This window comes from Carassius gibelio, chromosome A1 (genome assembly GCF_023724105.1).
Source record: "Carassius gibelio isolate Cgi1373 ecotype wild population from Czech Republic chromosome A1, carGib1.2-hapl.c, whole genome shotgun sequence".
Classification (NCBI taxonomy): Eukaryota; Metazoa; Chordata; class Actinopteri; order Cypriniformes; family Cyprinidae; genus Carassius; species Carassius gibelio.
The window spans coordinates 16426876-16446602 of record NC_068371.1 but is presented as its reverse complement, the minus strand read 5'-3'; the positions used below and the strand labels follow the sequence as shown (position 1 = coordinate 16446602).

Below are 19727 nucleotides of genomic sequence, written 5' to 3'. Positions count from 1 at the left end.
TCTAAACGTTTGTCACTAATTCCATTCAAAAAGTGGAACTTGTATATTATATTCATTCATTACTCACAAACTTATATATTTCAAATGTTTATTTATTTTCTTTAATTTTGATGATTATAACTGACAACCAAGGAAAATCCCAAATTCAGTATCAGAATATTGTGAAAAAGTTCAATATTGAAGACACCTGGTGCCACACTCTAATCAGCTAATTAACTCAAAACGCCTGCAAAGGCCTTTAAATGCTCTCAGTCTAGTTCTGTAAGATACACAATCATGGGGAAGACTGCTGACTAGACAATTGTCCAAAAGACAACCATTGACACACCTTGCATAAGGAGGGCAAGACACAAAAGGTCAATGCAAAAGAGCCTGGCTGTTCACAGAGCTCTGTGTCCAAGCACATTAATAGAGAGGTGTATGGAATTACATTTGCTTCAATAATAATGAACGAAACTTTAAAAAACTGAACGTAACTTTTTCAGAAACTATCTAAAATATGCCATTACAAAAAAAGAAGAAAAAAACAATGAAAACGAAAAAAATGAACTCAGTCGCACAAATTTAACAGGCTCTTCAAATATGCTTCATTCTTTATTAATGTTTTTCAAAGATTCGTTTTCGCTAATTGTGGATTCTGAATTCATTGCCACAGATTTGGTTTATGTTTCAGAGTTTTTCGTTTGGTGTTTTGACACAAACCTCTCATGCGGGCGGGGATAACTGTGATCTACTCTGATTGGATAGTGAGCTTTTGATGGACAGGTGCTCTCTGACCGGGAAGTACAGACGCCACTCAGTGGCACAAATATTGGAAAGCTCTCGTGATTGTGATTTGTACTACTTACTAAATATGTAAATAATATTTGACCTTCGATCGTCTCAGTCTGTAAAGATGAGCTCTTGTCCTTCAAGGCAGCCTGTAGTAAGCTTGTGTTACTGAATGACAATAATAACCAGCAACAAACTGTAGCACACTGTAACATTAAAAACTTGTACCGATGTTATTGGTTACTTCAGTAACACAAGCTTACATCAAGCTGCCTTGAAGTACAAGCGGAGGAGGAAGATGACGCCGTGCTCTGTTTCTCTGTCTCCTGAAAGCTTATCTTTACTGAGACGATCAAAGGTCAGATATTATTTATATATTTAGTAACACACGGAACGTTTTATTGCATACAAATCACTGTGAGAGCTTTTTTTCTTCTTTTTCTATTTTTATTAATGCAAAGAACAAAAACATACAAAAGGTATAAACATACATCACATAATATCTTTTCTTATTAGACACTGAGATTACATTGAATTAGTTTTCCATTTCTTTTAGGAAAACAGAGAAGATTTTTTTTTTTTTAATTAATAACAAAACTGTTATTTTCGTTTGTGGGGTCAGAGTCATAATACCCAAATATAATGTTTTTCATTATGTACTGAGAAGCCTGGCAAAATCTTACAGTTGACAAACACACCAATATCATCCCAAAGTTTCTGAGTGTAGTGACATGACCAAAATAAGTGTACGGTTTCTTCAGAACTCGAACAAAAAAAATCAATGTCAGATTTAAATCTTTGTATACGCTTCTTTACAGGGTAGGACCGGTGTATGAGCTTAAAATAAATGTCTTTCACTTTGTCTGTGAAAAAGAATTTTTTGCGGTAGAGACCAGATTTAATCACCGCGAGAGCTTCCAATATACGCGCCACTGGGTTGTATCTGTACTTGCCGGTCAGAGAGCACCTGTCCATCAAAAGCCCACTATCCAATCAGAGTAGATCACTGTTAACGCCACCCCCATGAGAGGTTTGTGTCAAAACACCAAACGAAAAACTGCTAAATGTAAGCGAAATCTGTGGCAATGAATTTAGAATCCACGATTAGCGAAAACAAATCTTTGAAAAAACATTAACAAAGAAAGAAGTATATTTGAAGAGCCTGTAAAATTTGTGCGACTGAGTTCATTTTTTTTTCTTTCCAGTGTTTTTCTTCTTTTGTAATGGCATATTTTTGATAGTGTCTGAAAAAGTTACGTTCAGTTTAAAAAAGTTCTGTTCATTATTATTGAAACAAATGTAATTCCATAGAGGTGAAGGGAAGGAAAAGATGTGGTAGGAAAAAAGTGTACAAGCAATAGGGATAACCGTACCCTGGAAAGGATTGTGAAACAAAACCCATTCAAAAATGTGGGGAAGTTTCACAAAGAGTGGACTGCAGCTGGAGTCAGTGCTTCAAGAACCACTACGCACAGATGTATGCAAGACATGTGTCAAGCCACTCTTGAACAAAAGACAGCATTAGAAGCGCCTCGCCTGGGCTAAAGACAAAAAGAATTTGACTGTTGCTGAGTGGTCCAAAGTTATTTTCTCTGATGAAAGTAAATTTTGTATTTCCTTTGGAAATCAGGGTCCCAGAGTCTGGAGGAAGAGAGAAGAGGCACACAGTCCACATTGCTTGTGGTCCAGTGTAAAGTTTCCACAGTCAGTGATGGTTTGCGGTGCCATGTCATCTGCTGGTGTTTGTGTTTCCTGAGGTCCAAGGTCAACGTAGCCGTATACCAGGAAGTTTTAGAGCATTTCATGCTTCCTGCTGCTGACCAACTTAATGGAGATTTAATTTCCCAACAGGACTTGTTACTTGCACACGGTGCCAAAGCTACCCGTACCTGGTTTAAGGACCATGGTATCCCAGTTCTTAATTGTCCGGCAAACTCACCTGACCTTAACCCCATAGAAAATCGATGGGGTATTGTGAAGAGGAAGATGCGATATGCCAGACCCAACAATGCAGAAGAGCTGAAGGCAACTATCAGAGCAACCTGGGCTCTCATAACACCTGAGCAATGCCACAGACTGATCGACTCCATGCCACGCCACATTGCTGCAGTAAATCAGGCAAAAAGAGCCCCAACTAAGTATTGAGTGCTGTACATGCTCATACTTTTCATGTTCATACTTTTCAGTTGGCCAAGATTTCTAAAAATCCTTTCTTTGTATTGGTCTTAATTTATATTCTAATATTCTGAGATACTGAATTTTTGATTTTCCTTAGTTGTCAGTTATAATTATAAAAATTAAAAGAAATAAACATTTGAAATATATCAGTCTGTGTGCAATGAATGAATATAATATACAAGTTTCACTTTTTGAAAGGAATTAGTGAAATAAATAAACTTTTTGATGATATTCTAAATATATGACCAGCACCTGTATATTGTTCAGTCTTTTATTGCATGTGCTGTTGAGCTTGGAGCACGTCTCCATCTCAGCAGCTCTTGAGCTCTTCGTCTGCGTATACTGTGCGTTTGGGATGCTAAACGTTTGTCTGGGAAAACAGTGTGCGTTATCTCACTGGATTTAAAAAGTATATATTTTAGAAACCCATGCCAGCACAGGAGAATGCATAAACATATATATGCGCGATTTCAAAATAAAAGTTTAAGCTCTGAGTTTGCATGTGACCAAATATTACAATTATATGGATTTAAACTTAGTTTTCCTTTCACTTTGGAGTGTTACAAGCTGTTCGTGAATAGACAAGATCCCTAAAGTTGCAAAGACTAAGGTCTCTAACCCAAAGAGATATTCTAAAAGAACATTTAGATTTGTTTAAACACGCACATGTCTATGTCACTATATGGGAAGATTTGCAGCTTTCATTGTGAAAGCGAAACTACTTTGTTTGGCCTTCCAAAAGTGGACAAAACTATAAAATAATTGGTTAAGTTGTATACAACACTGTCCCAGAACAGTTCAACCCAAATATTCAGATGTGTGCAGCAGTCAGTTTATGGAGGATTGTTTCCTGAACCTGGGAGAGAACGTTATGCCAGCACTTCTGACTCACAGTCTGGAAGTATGTTTTCATATGTAAAGGATTTGCCACTGATGAATCAAACGTGAGTTTTGAGCTGTGTAGAGTTGCGCTTGTTTGTCTTTTCTCAGATCACAAATGCAGACATGGTTTTATGTTTATGTGGCGCCATGTAATGCCACACGTAAAAAGACAGTAAGCCAATATAATCAATAATTACGTCCGACTGGATACAACAAATGCCTTGCTTGTAATGGGTTTTATTGTTTTTGTCTTCTCGTGCTGTGTTCTGACTGGGACATGCATCGCAGTATAGTAAAGGGGCGTAACATTTCTGTCACACAGAATGTGGCAAACTTGAGGTTTTTATTTTATTTTTTTATTAATGATCTTCAGTCTTCACGGACCTTTGCAGGGTTTAACAAGACAGTTACATGAGTTCCACCAATCAGATGCATCACTGTTGGATTGTTCAGGATTGTGGGTAATGAAGTACTTATACAAGACATCGCAAATAAAAGGCATTTATCTCAAAACAAGGTTAGTGCCCCATGAACTTTTGGCATTTATATGAGCATATACTATCGTTTAGTACAGCCGTAGCTGGTTTAAAGTCTACCATGTATGGTTACGTTTTTAAATTTTTACTTCCTGCACCGCCTGTGGGCTGGACTGTGATGCTCTATTTGGCTGATTACAATGCACTGGATAGCTGGCCAATCAGCATACACCTTCAGAAAGGCGGGGTATAGAGGAGAAACAAAAAATGTACAGTATATGGAAAATAATGTTTTTTTAAAGGTCCCATGACATGGATTATTTCCTTTTCTTTAAATGCTTTTTAATGTTTCCTTAGGTGTATTTTTATTGTTAGTATGATTTTTACATTTAAAATTTAGAAATAAAAAGCATTTTTATATCCTGACATTAGCCCTCTGGCTTGAATGCTCTGTATATATATATATTACTATTACAGCTGTCGAGATTAACGAATTGTGGAAGTGTTGATTGTATAATTATTTTTTCGATCTTTTCCCCATCACATGAAAGGCTGCAGTGATGAGCATTGAGTAGACAGTCTGTTTATCGCGTGTATGCAGTAATCTCGTCATTATTGCAACACGTTTTCTCTCAATGCTTTCACCACAGTTAACAGCAAACACATGAATACAGTAAGAGCTCCGTTTTGCAGAATAACAGCGTCATTCATTGTAACGGCAGTTTGGGCAAGTGTGCAGATATACTCCCGATGTGTAACAGCTCCGGAAAAAAGCGAGCGTTCTTTGATCGCTCTCTGTAGTTAAATCACAATTTAAATAACAGATTTGTTTCATGCTACTAAGAGAAACAACGTGAAGTTGATCGTTTAGTCACTGGCTTGATTCACTGATGCATAAACAGTATTAAACGATTTAGAAAGAAAGTCTGTGTGAACTTGAATGATTAGCTACACATCAGAAATCACTGATCACAGATCAGGCATTAATGAACACTGTTACTCACTGTTTGCGCCGGTGCTGTCGAATCCATATCATAAAAGTCTTTTTGAAACGCCTGTGCTGACATTACGACTGAATTATATGTAAATATTTGGGCGGGCAAAGCAGAGAAAGGGGAGGTAACAATTCTCGTTACAACGTCATAACGAGGAGATTCAAGATCAGCCCGTTTGAGCTTCCATTTTCTCAAAGGCAGAGAAAGATAGAAAAATCTCAATTTACACCGATTCAAATTTCTAGAAACCTGGGGAGCATATACAGGCTAGGGGAACTCATATTAATGTTAAAAAACCTCAGAAAGTGAAATTTTTCATGTCATGGGACCTTTAACCTTAAACTGCATAAACACATTTCATTACACCAAATACACAAAATAATGTTATTTATTTAGAAACATCATATGACCATTTTCACTTAGGTCTTATTAACAAAAAAATTTTGTCAAAATAATAAGATCATTTGATTACCAAAATAATTGTTAAGTTACGGCTCTAGATAAGTTAAAATATTTCTAAAACCATCTACATTGTTTTGTGCAGCTTAGCATCTTTTTGTGATTTAAAGAAAAATATTTTGTCATTGAAAATTTCTTTAAAATTGTATTTAAAACACTGTCTCGTTCTAGTAAACTGTAAGTATCTGTATTTTGTCTCATCTCATGAGCTAAATGAATTGTCACACCCTAGTGTCCATAAACGTGATCTGGCTCAGAATGTTTCCAAGTGTGCTGAGGCTTTCACCTTCAGGTTAATCATGTTCATGGGGGAAAAAAAATATGAATAAGGAAATTGATAACTTTGCCATAATATCCTTTCAAATGTTAAAGTTGCCACAGTAATTGTATGCCTTTAATGTGCTGAATTGTATTTGTACCATTTTACATAACGATTTTGTGATCTCCGATTTTAGTCCTTGAAAACCAAAAAGTTCTGGAATTTCATTTTGCAGTTTCTGTGCCTACCCTGGTAATACAAACTTAAACGCATTTTTTGTTTGTTTGTTTGTTTACAAGCAGAACGATAATGCCAATCAGCCAAAAGAATGACAATAGCCTCTACTCGAACACGTTTTTCTTCTGTGTCCTGTCCAGCGCCTGCGCATCACATACGTCGCATCTCTGATGGCGTCATGTGACGCAGCCATCGGTTTGCCACGTCGGTCTGTAACTGCAACGCGAGGAACTTCTGCAAGTTTGTTTTGCATTTTAAGGCCGTTAATAAGGAGCAGCACGCGACTGCAACAACACGCGAAACAAAATCTCCACACGGTCCCATCAGAAACCCCACAGTCTCATTACTACAGAGAGAGATACAAATGAGGTTGTTACAGAATTTAGGTGACTGATGTCTGCGCTCATGATTGATGTGCGGTAAGTGTTGGTTTAATTATTAATTTTTAAGTGTTAATTATGCATTCAGTCACTATTTGATCTAATGAATCAGATCATTAATATAAATATAGTTGAGGTGGTTCTGTTAGGGTTAGTTCAGTTACCTGCGACAAACCAGTTAGTAAGTTTATTTCCTGTTCGTGTTTGAAGTGTGTGTTTGTTAGCCGATGTGTTAGTCTGGGGTTCAGCCGATAGTTAGTGGTGGTAGTTCAGTCGTTAGTCTGGTTATGTGTATAGTTGATGTGTTTGTCTGGTTGTAGTGGTAGATTAGCTGTAAGTCTGGTCTAATCTTGCGGCATTTCTGAGCATCATTGGATGAGTCCCATCAGCAGCAGCAGTGTGTGTGTGTGGATGAGTCCGTGTTCATCATCACGGGGAAATGCAGTTTATACAATTTTTTCCCTTCACAGTTCAGCTTCTTTACTCTCGAAGTTCCTCTTTTAGTGCAGCAGTTTCAACTGCGGCTTTGTGCCAGATGGTGAAACACTCGTTTATCAGACTAGTACCAACTCATCTCTGACCTGACTGCTAAGATGAGAGTTGATTGAATTGATTCTCTTGAATGACTTGACCGTAGTTTTCTTCTTTGCCATGTAATTTCACATCATGTTTAAGGGTTTTCTTCTTTCACTGTTTGCTACATTTGTTACCAGGTTAATAACACTGTAACTGAGTTAGCAGTCAGTAAACAGACAGAATATTTAATGTTTCTCCCACAGTGTCCAGGCTGCATTGGGCCAAGACGTGAGGACGTGGCCGCTGGGAGCCGCAGACAGAGATGCCCGGGGGCCGCAGGGGTCCAAGTAGACAGCAGCTGAGCCGCTCTGCACTGCCGTCACTGCAGACACTGGTGGGAGGTGGCCTCAGCAATGGAACGGGGCTCAGGTGCAGGTGAACTTAACTGAGCAGTATTCACTCATCGTCACTTGCTTTATTAAGAAATTCATCTGGTGGATTCTGGAGTCCCTCTTCCATTTTAAACCGTAAATAAAAACTCAGGAATACATACACAATTATGCTGTTACTAATTTCAAATAGGAAATAAACACATGAAGAGCAGCATGCCAAATGATACTGCTTTCACCTAATTACAAATTATTCAGATATAAGGTTTGTTTTCCGTTTTTATCTAATGATCCATGTGTGAATTTATTAATGCGAAAACCTTGAACACCATTGTCTTTATAGACAGACACATGTATGTCAATTGCTGCATAACTATAATGATCAATTTTATGTCAGTTATACCATGGGATTATCGCTGTCTGCTTACACATCAGTGCACAATGTTTAATATAGTCTAATAGCCTTCTTTGGGCAGTTTAAAGCCAAATAATAAGATGCTCACCATCAGGTTCATCTTATATCATGCAGTATGTTGATACTGTTAAAGTCCGATGTTTCAGGGTGAGGTGAGTAGCTAAAGGCCTATTTACACTAGTGCATTTTCGTTTTAAAACAGCATTTTAAAATGAAAAATTTCCTCATCTACACTTGCGTTTTAACTGCATTTCAGAATAATTTTTGGTCCACACTACACAATAGAAAATGCATATCACATGATCATTCATGCAGGTAAAACAAAGTGAAAGCGGGCAGCCACGCTTTTTTTTCCCTCTGTTTTGGTCTGTTTACAATGAAACACAACCCGTGGTTTTTAAACTTAAACAGGGTCTGCAGCATTTTCGAAAGTCTCCATTTTTGAGGGTCGAAAATGCCAGGGTAGTGTAAAGGACAGTCCTAACCGTAGTAAAAGTTATGTGTTTAAAAATGAAATGCACTTGTGTAAAATGTGTCTCAAGACTTTGTGGTGGTTTTAGTTTGAAACCTGTGTCTGATGTTTTCCTGTTCATAATAACCTGATAAGATGAAGCCAGTACTAGTGGAGTAGATTTCACACCGTATAATTTAGGTATTGTTTGTTTGCGCTCACTTTTTTTTTTTTTCCTCTTTTACTCAATTGTTAATAAAGCTCAGAATTGGCTTGGCAGATTTGCATTCTGTCACCATGTTTCTTACAGCAACTGCTGGTTCACATCTGGCTTGTTTTTAATTATGCTGGAAATATTTTATGCGTGTTTTGTGAACTAACATTGTTTTATATAATCTCCAGTAAACCGTTTATTTTTTTTTTTACACATTTTTTTTTTATCCTGCTACTTCCTACCCCTCACAGGATATAGAAGATCTAACATGAGCTGGTGTTATCACTGTTTTAAATATCAGAATGAAATCTGCTTCATGATGGAGTTAGAGGTTTACTGAAGAGAGATTTAGTGTTTTGGCTTGATGTGTCTTAATCATTCACTGCTGACTGTAGTTGTATGTAAAGTGGTCCTGTGTGTGTGTGTGTGTGTGTGTGTGTTTAACTTATGAGGGCCAAATGTCCTAATTTCTACAGTAAAATATGACAACCTACCAGTGAGGACATTAAGGCCCAAATACATTTATATAAATGCAACAGCGTACCGTGGAGTTTCAGACGGCCTTCAGTAAGCAACTGTAAGCTAAATACCCTTACATATCTATCTTATACATCTCTGTTAGAGCTAACGCAGCCATATGCATATAATTTGCCTATTAAGCCACACACAGGCTCTCGACGACAGTGACAGCTGATCAACAATTTCAGCAGTGGGCTAAATAAGGGTTGGTTAAATGCAGAGTAAATTTCCCTACATGGATCAGTAAAAGTAATCCACCAATACACGGGTCACTATGCACATTCACGTCACTCTTAAATGACGACGTGCCCACAGCAGCAAAACTGCAAAAATGCTGCACATACACCACGCAACTGCATTATCAATGCACCACGTACACCTCCATAACAATGTGCATGCTTCAAATTTTATACATTTCTTTGAGGGGTAGGTTTTGGGGTAGAGTGTTGTGTGTTAACAGGATAGAAAATATAATTAACCAATGAGTCAATGGAAGTCTATGCAATGTCCTCACCAATATAGTCAAACAAGCTTGTTCATGTGTGTGCATGTTGCAGGAACAGCGGTGCAGTGGGTCTGTCGGCTCCACCCCTCACAGCTCTCATCACTCCTGAACCTGTCCGTCATTCCTGCATTCCCGACCTTCCTCTGGACAGTAACATGCTGTTTGAGTCACTGCTCTTCCTCTACCTGCTGGTGGCTCTCTTCGTTCAGTACATAAACATTTATAGGACAGTTTGGTGGTCTTCATACAACCACCCAACAGCCTCTACTTCAATGGTACAATCAAATGAGAGAATACATTGATATTACTACTAATATATTATTGATATTAGTAATGTACTCTGCCTTTTTGCTAGTTTCCTAGTAGAACACAAAATGAGATGTTTGGCAGGATGTTCATGATACCCTTTTTGTAAACCACACAATAATCTCTGAAAAATCTTCTGTTTGGTTGAATTTGTTGTGCCACAGTTGGGCATGCAACATACACGAATCAGTATCATTTGGCATCATTTTACTGTATTACTCTGAATTTATTTTCAGTGTATAATGACTAAACAGACACAAGTTAATCATATGATTTAAGAAGACTTGAAATATAGCGCACCACAGCTCAAATGGACCATGTTCATAATGCTTCATAGGAGCTTGACGGGCTGATCACCTTTTGCTTTCATTGTATTATTCAGGGTAGTGTGAACATCATGCTAAACATCTCCTTTAGTGTTCCACTGAGGAAAGTCAGTCATATAGTTTAATGTAACATGAGAGGGTGAGTAAAGGAAGAAACAATTTGAAGTCATGCTGTCATTTCACATTTGCACACATTAATAATGGTAGCAGTGAACATGACAAAAATCCCCTTTCAATATGAAGCAGTATGTAATAAAAAAAAAATATATGTATTTATTTATTTTCTGTGTTAAGAACTTCCATCTGATGGACTATCACCTGGCTGTCTTCATAACCGTGATGTTGGCCAGAAGACTCGTGTGGACCATCATCTCAGAGGTGCTTCTGAATCTGTTTTTAATGATCAAGTAAAGCTTTTCAAATGATTGTTTAACCATGTTCCCTTTATATTGGCAAGCATAAAAATTTGATTATGCAACAATTAGTTGTGGCCCTTGAATCTATTTGGTTGAGTAGTCCTCCATGAGTGTTGATATACAGTCTAACAGCATTGACACTGTTTGTAGCTCAGAGGGAAAGTTTGTTTGTAATGTATTTGCATGTGGCCTTCCCTCAGTGGGTGTGTGTGCATGTGTGCGCAGGAGGAAGTTTGAACCAGGGTTTCTGTGGTCTATTTGTCACCTCATCAATGTGACCTTCTCAATGATGATTATCATTCACTGTGAGCTGAAAGTCCCTCAGGATGAGTTTTTCCACTGTTTCCTTCTAATAAAGATATTGTGTGTCATGTTTCAGGCCTCTCTGGTGTGTCCATCGTCTCTTGTCTGGTATGTGGCTCTGATTGCAACCCGCTTGATCCTGCTGACATTGTGTGGATGGGTTCTGTGCTGGACTGTCATCAACCTCTTCGACAATTACTCCGTACTCAACCTGCTCTTCCTGGGATATCCGTAAGTCTCCAGTTTTCTTTATGAAACTGCATGTATGATTATCTCTGTGTCCACGCATGTTTGGTGACAGTGGAACTTACTGGCCAGACGTAAGATCTGATCTCTTCATAGCCTTTGAACACCCTTTCAGAAAATATAGACAAATCCGCTGAATTTGTCAGTCAGTGTTCAGGGAAAACCTATTGAATACCATGTTCATTTAAGTTATGATTGGGACGGAAAGATTTTATTTGTAACAAGCTAACCTTTGTGATCGGAATTGCTATTATTAAATATTAAATAAATGAAAATCCTTATCCACTAGTCACAAATGGTTGGAAAAATCATAAGGGATAGGCCATGGGATGCTGACGGTTCTGCCACTGGTGTTCATGTTCTTGTTTCTGCTTGCACTGTATTCGTTTAATTTGCTGTTGTTTTAATCTACATATTCTGTGTCTTTGTCTCTGATTCAGATTCGGTGTTTATGTGCCACTCTGCTGCTTCCATCAGGAGGGTCGAGCTCAATCCACTCCAACCGAATGCAGCTTCTCTGAGCAGGATGGATATGACAGGCCTCTGCTGCGGCCCAGAGACTTCCTCACACTGCTGCGTGAAAGTCTGCGTGAGCAGTTCTCCAGCCCCACACACATCCCCACACACACCTGCCCGCCTTCACCTGAGCTCATCCGCAGTGAAGTGGAGGAGCTCAAGACCGACTTTAACCGCCGCATCAAGGAAGTTCTCTTCAATTCACTCTTCAGTGCTTATTATGTGGCCTTCCTACCCCTGTGCTTCGTCAGGGTGAGCCATCCTCTGACAGTAGTCACTGAATGGACTGTTCAGTCACTCTGCAGCTTGATCAGAATGACAGAATTGTGATTTATGTACATGTAGTTACCAGCCCATTTTTTTAGAGGTGTAGTTCACTGTTGGATCAGCATGATGTCATTGGTGACAGAATTTTTTATTTATTTATGTATTTAATTTCTTAATTCTACTTCATGTTTATGTGGTATTTGGATCCGTGTTTATCTGAAAGCAATCATCATTGATGCACAGTAATAGACAGGGATGGAAAAATGTAGTGAAATATAATCAAATCAGCAGTCCAGCCAGAGCAGCATCCTATTCCTACTCAACCAAACAGCCAACTACTCAATCAGATAGATTAGTGAGAGAGTACTTTGTAAGCAGTGGTGCTTTGAATAGAATGAACTGGGAGGTGCAGCTGTTGCTATTAACATTTTAAAAGAATCTATCAGGTTAATGATACAATTTTGTGTAGAAGTGCATAACAGCCAGTCAGATTGGAGCTTGTGGTTTTACCCTTTATGTTCAATGTTTTCCAGAGCACGCAGTACTACGACATGCGCTGGTCATGTGAGCACCTGATCATGGTGTGGATCAATGCGTTTGTGATGTTGATGAGTCAGCTTCTGCCACCCAGTTACTGTGACCTGCTGCATCGCTCCGCTGCACATTTGGGCCGCTGGCAGAAGCTAGAACATGGATCCTACAGCAATACGCCACAGCACATGTGAGTTTACCTCCATCACATCAATTCACAAACACCTTCAGTGAATAAGAAATTAATGAACGTTCCTTTTGATCGATTCATTGGAGATTCAGCTCTCAACTATGTAGCTGTTTAGACATAGTTTCAAAGTCAAGTTCTTATAAAAACGCTTCCAGAACACTTCACAAACAAAATATCAGCAGTGTTATGGGTATTTATAATTGTTGTTCTCTTTGGTATGTGTTCAGCTGGTCTGAGAGCACCATCTGGCCTCAGGGAGTCCTGGTGCGTCACAGCCGCTGTCTTTATAAGGCTGTTGGGCCGTATAATGTGGCCTTGCCCTCCGACGTCTCGCATGCCAGGTTTTATGTGAGTATCTGTTATTTCTCGTCCTTTAACTTAATATGATGACATGAATGCAAATTAATATTTACCCACAAATACCCAAAAATTTAAATTGTCATTCATTTCCCTTCCTCATGTTGTTCCAAACCCGTAAGACCTTTGTTCATCTTCGAACACTAAACACACAGTTTTCTGGCACTCCATAGACAGCAAGGGTCCTACCCAGTGTTGCCAACTAAGCAATTTTGTTGCTAAATTTACCCAGTGTTGCCAACTTAGCAATTTTGTTTCTAAATTTAGCAATCTTTCATAGTACCCTAGTAACTTTCTTCCAAAAGCACCTAGCAACAAATTAAGCCATTTTTTTATTTAATTTGCCTACTTTTATAGCAACTTTTGATAAGTGATTCAAAAAATAAAAAGGGACACATTTTCCATCTAAATTCCACAAAAAGAGGAAATGATAAACCCTTGTTGTGATTGTTGATCAGTTAATATACTGTAAGGAAATTATCTAGAAAAAGGAAAAAGGTAGGCTACTAGTAGTTTTCCTGGAAATTATCTATTATCCTTTGTAAACCCTTTGTAAAAAAAAAAAAAAAAGAGTAAAAATCTGTGAATTATTTTCTTAGTGTTTCATACTGACTAATAATACACTGCTTAAAACTATAATTGTTCAGAATGTGTAGTGTAGCTAGTTTACTAGCTAATAAAAAAAAACGTATAATCGCTGTGTAATGTCTAAAGTGTTAAATAATTCAATGTTGTGTATATAAGAACGTTATTTATATTTTAACATTTAATATTAAGCATTTATATTATTCTACAAACATATGTAAATTAACATATAAACATATTTTTTTACCAAGATTAAAGTGGTAACTCAATTAAGCATTGTGATTACGCAGTAGGGGTTGTACGACTACTGATTTCTACTAGTAAATTTTTTTTATTTAAAAAATACTCTAGTTACTCAACTACTCGTGGTTTATGCTACTGTAAATGAAAAGACATTAAATGTGTTTTTTTAATTTTATTTATCGATACACGTTTATTAATTCATAGCCTTATGCAACAATTACATATATACATTTTCAAAACTATTATGACATTACATATTTACATTTTCATGTAACAGCCAGTACGTGTATTTGTGTCTGTTACAATCACAACATTTTTCATATCTGCATTCGCATACAATGTCGTACAGTACTTGATAAGACCCCTGGCTCACCTGTTATCTAGCAAACTCCGGCATGTGCCAGCTTCAGCTGTGTGTTCTGGCAGAATTATTCCTTGTCTGTTTTTCATTTTTGAAGCCATTATCTGTGCCATTCGGAATAAGGTATTCGGCTTCAGTCACACCCCTATTTACAAATTTTTATTTTACATGCAACATAGATAAGGTCATAGAACGTAACAGCTACAGGTGCTGGTCATATAATTTAGAATATCATCAAAAAGTTGATTTATTTCATTAATTCCATTCAAAAAGTGAAACTTGTATATTATATTAATTCATTACACACAGACTGATATATTTCAAATGTTTATTTCTTTTAATTTTGATAATTATAACTGACAACTAAGGAAAATCCCAAATGCAGTATCTCAGAAAATTAGAATATAAATTAAGACCAATACAAAGGTAGGATTTTTAGAAATCTTGGCCAACTAAAAAGTATAAAAATGAAAAGTATGAGCATGTACAGCACTCAATACTAATACTAAATTTACTTTCATCAGAGCACATAACTTTGGACTACTCAGCAGCAGTCCATCCTTTTTGAAGCGAGACACTTCTGATGCTGTCTGTTGTTCAAGAGTGGCTTGACACAAGGAATCCGACAGCTGAAACCCATGTCTTGCATATGTCTTGACTCCAGCTGCAGTCCACTCTGTGAATCTCCCCCACATTTTTGAATGGTATTGTTTCACAAACCTCTCCAGGGTGCAGTTATCCATATTGCTTATACAATTTTTTTTTTTTTCTACCACATCTTTTCCTTCCCTTCGCCTCTCTATTAATGTGCTTGGACACAGAGCTCTGTGAACAGCTAGCCTCTTTTGCAATGACCTTTTGTGTCTTGCCCTCCTTGTGCAAGGTGTCAATGGTCGTCTTTTGGACAACTGTCAAGTCAGCAGTCTTCCCCATGATTGTGCAGCCTACAGACTGAGAGACAATTTAAAGGCTTTTCAGGTGTTTTGAGTTAATTAACTGATTAGAGTGTGGCACCAATATCGATCCTTTTCACAATATTCTAATTTTCTGAGATGCTGAATTTGGGATTTTCCTTAGTTGTCAGTTATAAACATCAAAATTAAAAGAAATAAACATTTGAAAAATATCAGTCTGTGTGTAATTAATTAATATACAAGTTTTCACTTGAAGTGAAATAAAAAAACTTTTTGATGATATTCTAATTATATGACCAGCACCTGTACATGCAATATTGTAATCCTAAAATTCATGTTGTACTTGCAAACTCTTTGTACGCATCATGGTTAATGCATGCTCGAGTAGTTGATTGTTTCCAACAGCGCAGACTAGTGGTTGAAGTAGTCGATCACTCGACTAATCTATGCAAGCCCTATTATGCAGTAATGTCATCATGCAATGACATCACAAAGTAATTTAACACAACTTTTATTAACAATTTTACCTCCCTTTAGCAACTTCTCCTGAAAATTTGTTGAAAACCGTGGTCCTACCACGGTCAAGGCACAAATGTAGTAAGGAAACTGCCAAAACGGTTCATGTGACATCACTGGTACACCTGTAATTTTACAAAGCTACGAGAATACTTTGCTTATTGAATAAAGTCCTTTTCTTTGCACACAGATCATGCAGGTGGTTTATCAGGCAATAAATAATGAGATAAACATCTGCATTAATAAATAGAAAAGAGTTTGTCTGTTACTCTGCTGTCATTAGATCAGGATTCCTCCGATCTGGTTCTGCAAAGTTAAGCTCAAAACATGATTACAAATTCAAATATGTGTAATTTTCTAGTAACTCTGAAAGAGATTGATTATCTTAATCTAGGGGTGTTTGATTAGGTTTGGAGCTAAACTCTGCAGGGCTGGATTTGAGGAACGCTGGTTTACATCGCTTGTTTGGGGTAAGTCATTGCCTAATGGTCAGAGAGTCTGACTTGTAACCCAAATGTTGTGGGTTCGAGTCTCAGACCAGCAGGGCTTGTAGGTGGGGGGAGTGAATATACAGCGCTCTCTCCTACCTTCAATACCATGACTGAAGTGCCCTTGAGCAGGGCACCGAACCCTCGCTGCAGCAAAAAATGGCTGCCCACTGCTCTGTGTGCGTGTTTGTGTGTGTGCACTTTGGATGGCTTAAATGCAGAGCACTAATTCCGAGTATGGGTCACTGTACTTGCCCACATGTCACTTCACTTTCACTTTCCCAACCATGTTCCAACCTTGCATGTCTTTTTTGTGTGACATGCATTTCAGATCTTGGAGTCTCTTAATGACCTAATGAGCTGAATCAGGTGTGTTGGATGAAGGATACATGTGTAATGTGCAGTGGGGCTCCAGAAATGTGGTCAGGAACCACTGGTTTTAGATGTTGAACTGATATTAATTGTTCATGTGTTTTGATCATGTGTTGTGTTAGCCATCGGCACTGTCAATATTTACTGATCTTAAGTTCCCCAAGCAGAGCTCTGCTGATCATACTGTGATATTCGCTTCCCATGTGACTGGTGCTGATGTTGTTTTCTTCTGTTTAGTTTCTGTTCCATAAGCCACTGCGGATCTTGAACCTTCTCATCGGAATTGAGTCAAGCGTGATACTGTATCAGCTTTACTCCCTGCTGCGCTCTGAGCGCTGGAACCACACCCTGTCTCTGGGCCTTATTCTCTTCTGCAACTATTACGTGCTGTTCAAGCTGCTACGGGACCGTATAGTGCTGGGTAAGGCGTATTCATTCCCACTCGGCAGCAGCGGTCTGGGCATTAAGTCATAGTGAAACCGAGCAAGGAGATAAAACCAGATCCCTGAAACAATATTTCAGGAAGAGACTGGGAAATTCTGTTGCTTTTGATAGTCTATTTCTGTGCAACGTTTGTATCTATTTAATAAAATATTTTATTTTGTATACTGTTACACACCACAAGAAGACGGGCTTTACCTTGCTCCACACTGTCACATCCTTTTGTAGCCCGTATCTCACATTAAATCTAAATTCAGCCAAAGAAAAAGAACTGGAAAGAGAACTGATCATGATGAAGGACCGGAAAGTCCAGTTCACTGAGTGCTGTTTGATCACTTCCACTGTTACTGTGTTTTATGAGTATTATCTGTTTATAGTTTCTTTGTGTCCACTTTGTTTCAATCAAAATTTGTAGAAAAACCACACTGACAGGATCTATTTTGAAAGCTTCACCGATTAGCATCCTTATATACTTTGTCAACTCTGTGCCAAATCCCAAAGGGCTGTGAGCCATTGGAGTGGGCGTGGCTAGTTGTTTGTCTGTCAGGTTTGCAGTATTTTACAAAACTGCTTTATTTCAAGTACAGATGTCATAAACTGGAATAAAAGACAAAAACAGTGCCAATTTTTCCCAGATCTGTTGGTGGATCATCGTTTTCACGAAAACTGTCAAGAAATATCTGGGTCATATCTCACACCAAGATAAAAATAAGACATTTTCAAGAAAATTTAAACCATTAAGATTTTATTTACATTATGACAGTATTTTTGTTTTTCATATTTAGTCATTTTGAGGTGTGCTACATGTGAAAGTTCCAAAAGCCTTAAAATAAGCTCTATTTTCTTATGATGTTCGGGTGAAATATGAGCTAAATGTTCTCGACAAGCCACATGCCTTTTATAAATAAGTAATTGTATGTTATGTGCATTGTCTAATCTGAGCAGTTGCTACGGCAATTTCTTATTCATGACTGGTGCTTTTATTTTTTGATAAAGCTTTTAATATGTTGTTCATAACAGTGGGCATTAACATTTTCAAAATGATTCCTGTCAATGAATGAATAAATGGCAAAAGTGCAAAATGTCTTTGACTTACAGTATGTGTGTGTGTATGGATATCTGTAGAACTGTCTATGACCACTAGAGGGAAACAAATGCCTGTAAAAGCGGTATTGTTCTCTCACACAGCAATACATGACATTTCCACATAACCAAGCACCTTTATTCAACAGGTTGCAGTCCACACTAGAGAAAGCAAACACTTTACAGATATTGTGCCAGTTGCATCAGGGCTGTGTACAGAAAAATCTGTCTTCTGTTCGTCAGTCTCAAGCTCTTCACTAGTGACTGTCCCGAACTGTGATATCAAAGGCAGCAGATGGAAAATATTTCTTAAAAGCCTTTGAGATAAAATAAAAAAACGGACACTGAAATGTAATTTATGTTTGGCTGTAAATGGAGAAAAATTATTTAACCCTGACCTTGCTTAAGATGATTTGGCAAAACACGTTTTTTTTTGTACAATATGTATTGTATGGCTTAAAAAATGTTAAAAGTATTCCTAAGCCAAGTAGTTATATTAGTTATTGATTCTTCAACGTTCTTGTGTATTGTTGCACTGTTCAGCTTTCCTGTGTGAAATAATAGTATATCTACGTGCTAATGAAGTGAATGCAAAACTGCTGCTCAACCTTCTCTGCAGTCTACGTAGTTCCCTTGATCCAGTAGCAGATTTAAGTGGAGTGATGCACACCGCCACGTTGAACTCTTGAGGCGTTCCGCTAAGGTCCACACACTGGTGTCCAGAGAAGTTCCAGATTAATTTTTGCTCCCAGCGCTGAAGTCTGTGGTTCCACATGTGAACATAAACTTCAGAGCCACTGGTGCCTTGTTGAGCAGCATCGCAGTGTTAGTACAGGAGGTCATAGGTTTCATCCCTGGCCTCACAGAACAGAAGTGGTACTTCTGTTATATATAACTTATATATATTAAATTAAAATGTATTCATTTAGCAGATGCTTTTAAACAAAGAGTGTATTCAGGCTTCATAACGCAATGCTCTACCACTTGAGCTACAGGAACACTACATATAATTGATGTATAACTTTTCAGGAAATATCTGTTTTAGGCTTACAATCAGGGTTAGGTGCTTCTGCACCCTTGTTAATCATACACCCTTGTTAATCATTTCACACTAATTTTAGGAATAAAATACTGGTAGGGGTAGGGATTGGGTTAATTCTATACTTTTGGATAATAATGTTGATCCAGGATCATCAAAAGATGTTGATCCAGGAAAATGTCTTTGCAAAATCACAGTGACCTGTATTCTATGCAAACATAAAATCAAGCTGCAAACAAATATTATGTGCCATGTGTGAGTTCAGAGTCTGTCTGTCAGACATATGTGATCTGTCTAATAGATGAATAATGCAAAGGCTTTTCGAAACATTATTAATCTATTTCAGTTCCAACTGATTTAACGAGTGAGAGTGTTCAGAGGTTCAGGAATTGTCTTTGTTCACCAGGACAAATATTTTTGAAGGATGACTGAGAAAATACCAGCTTCCATGACAGCAATGAAAACAAAATATTGTTGACTTCAAAAACAGTTCAGATGTATTACAGAACTTACATGACCATAGTTACAAAATAGATATGATATTATTATTATTGGGATCCCTGTTATACAAATGGGGAAAG

The 19727-nt window shown here is 37.8% G+C and overlaps 1 protein-coding gene across 2 annotated transcripts; it reads left to right on the top strand.

Annotated features, from left to right (window-relative positions):
* Positions 1-6411: 6411 nt before the first annotated feature.
* Positions 6412-18115, top strand: LOC128015018 (transmembrane protein 39A). Of its 2 annotated transcripts, none has more exons than XM_052598777.1 (9): positions 6412-6676; positions 7417-7588; positions 9699-9921; positions 10573-10656; positions 11074-11228; positions 11684-12011; positions 12560-12747; positions 12975-13095; positions 16821-18115. In XM_052598777.1, the coding sequence occupies exons 2-9, from the start codon at positions 7476-7478 to the stop codon at positions 17055-17057; spliced, it is 1449 nt and encodes a 482-aa protein (XP_052454737.1). In that variant the 5' UTR covers positions 6412-6676; positions 7417-7475; the 3' UTR covers positions 17058-18115. The 2 variants fall into 2 exon arrangements, with proteins under 2 accessions (XP_052454737.1, XP_052454738.1); XM_052598778.1 differs by having other exon boundaries at positions 6428-6676; positions 7417-7582.
* The last annotated feature ends 1612 nt before the right edge of the window (positions 18116-19727 follow it).

Excerpts from the sequence above, each read along its gene's own strand:
- LOC128015018 (XM_052598777.1), top strand. The coding sequence starts at position 7,476 with ATGCCCGGGGGCCGCAGGGGTCCAAGTAGACAGCAGCTGAGCCGCTCT. Across the intron at positions 12,012-12,559 it reads TACCCCTGTGCTTCGTCAGG|AGCACGCAGTACTACGACAT; the intron begins GTGAGCCATCCT and ends AATGTTTTCCAG. Across the intron at positions 13,096-16,820 it reads TCTCGCATGCCAGGTTTTAT|TTTCTGTTCCATAAGCCACT; the intron begins GTGAGTATCTGT and ends TCTTCTGTTTAG.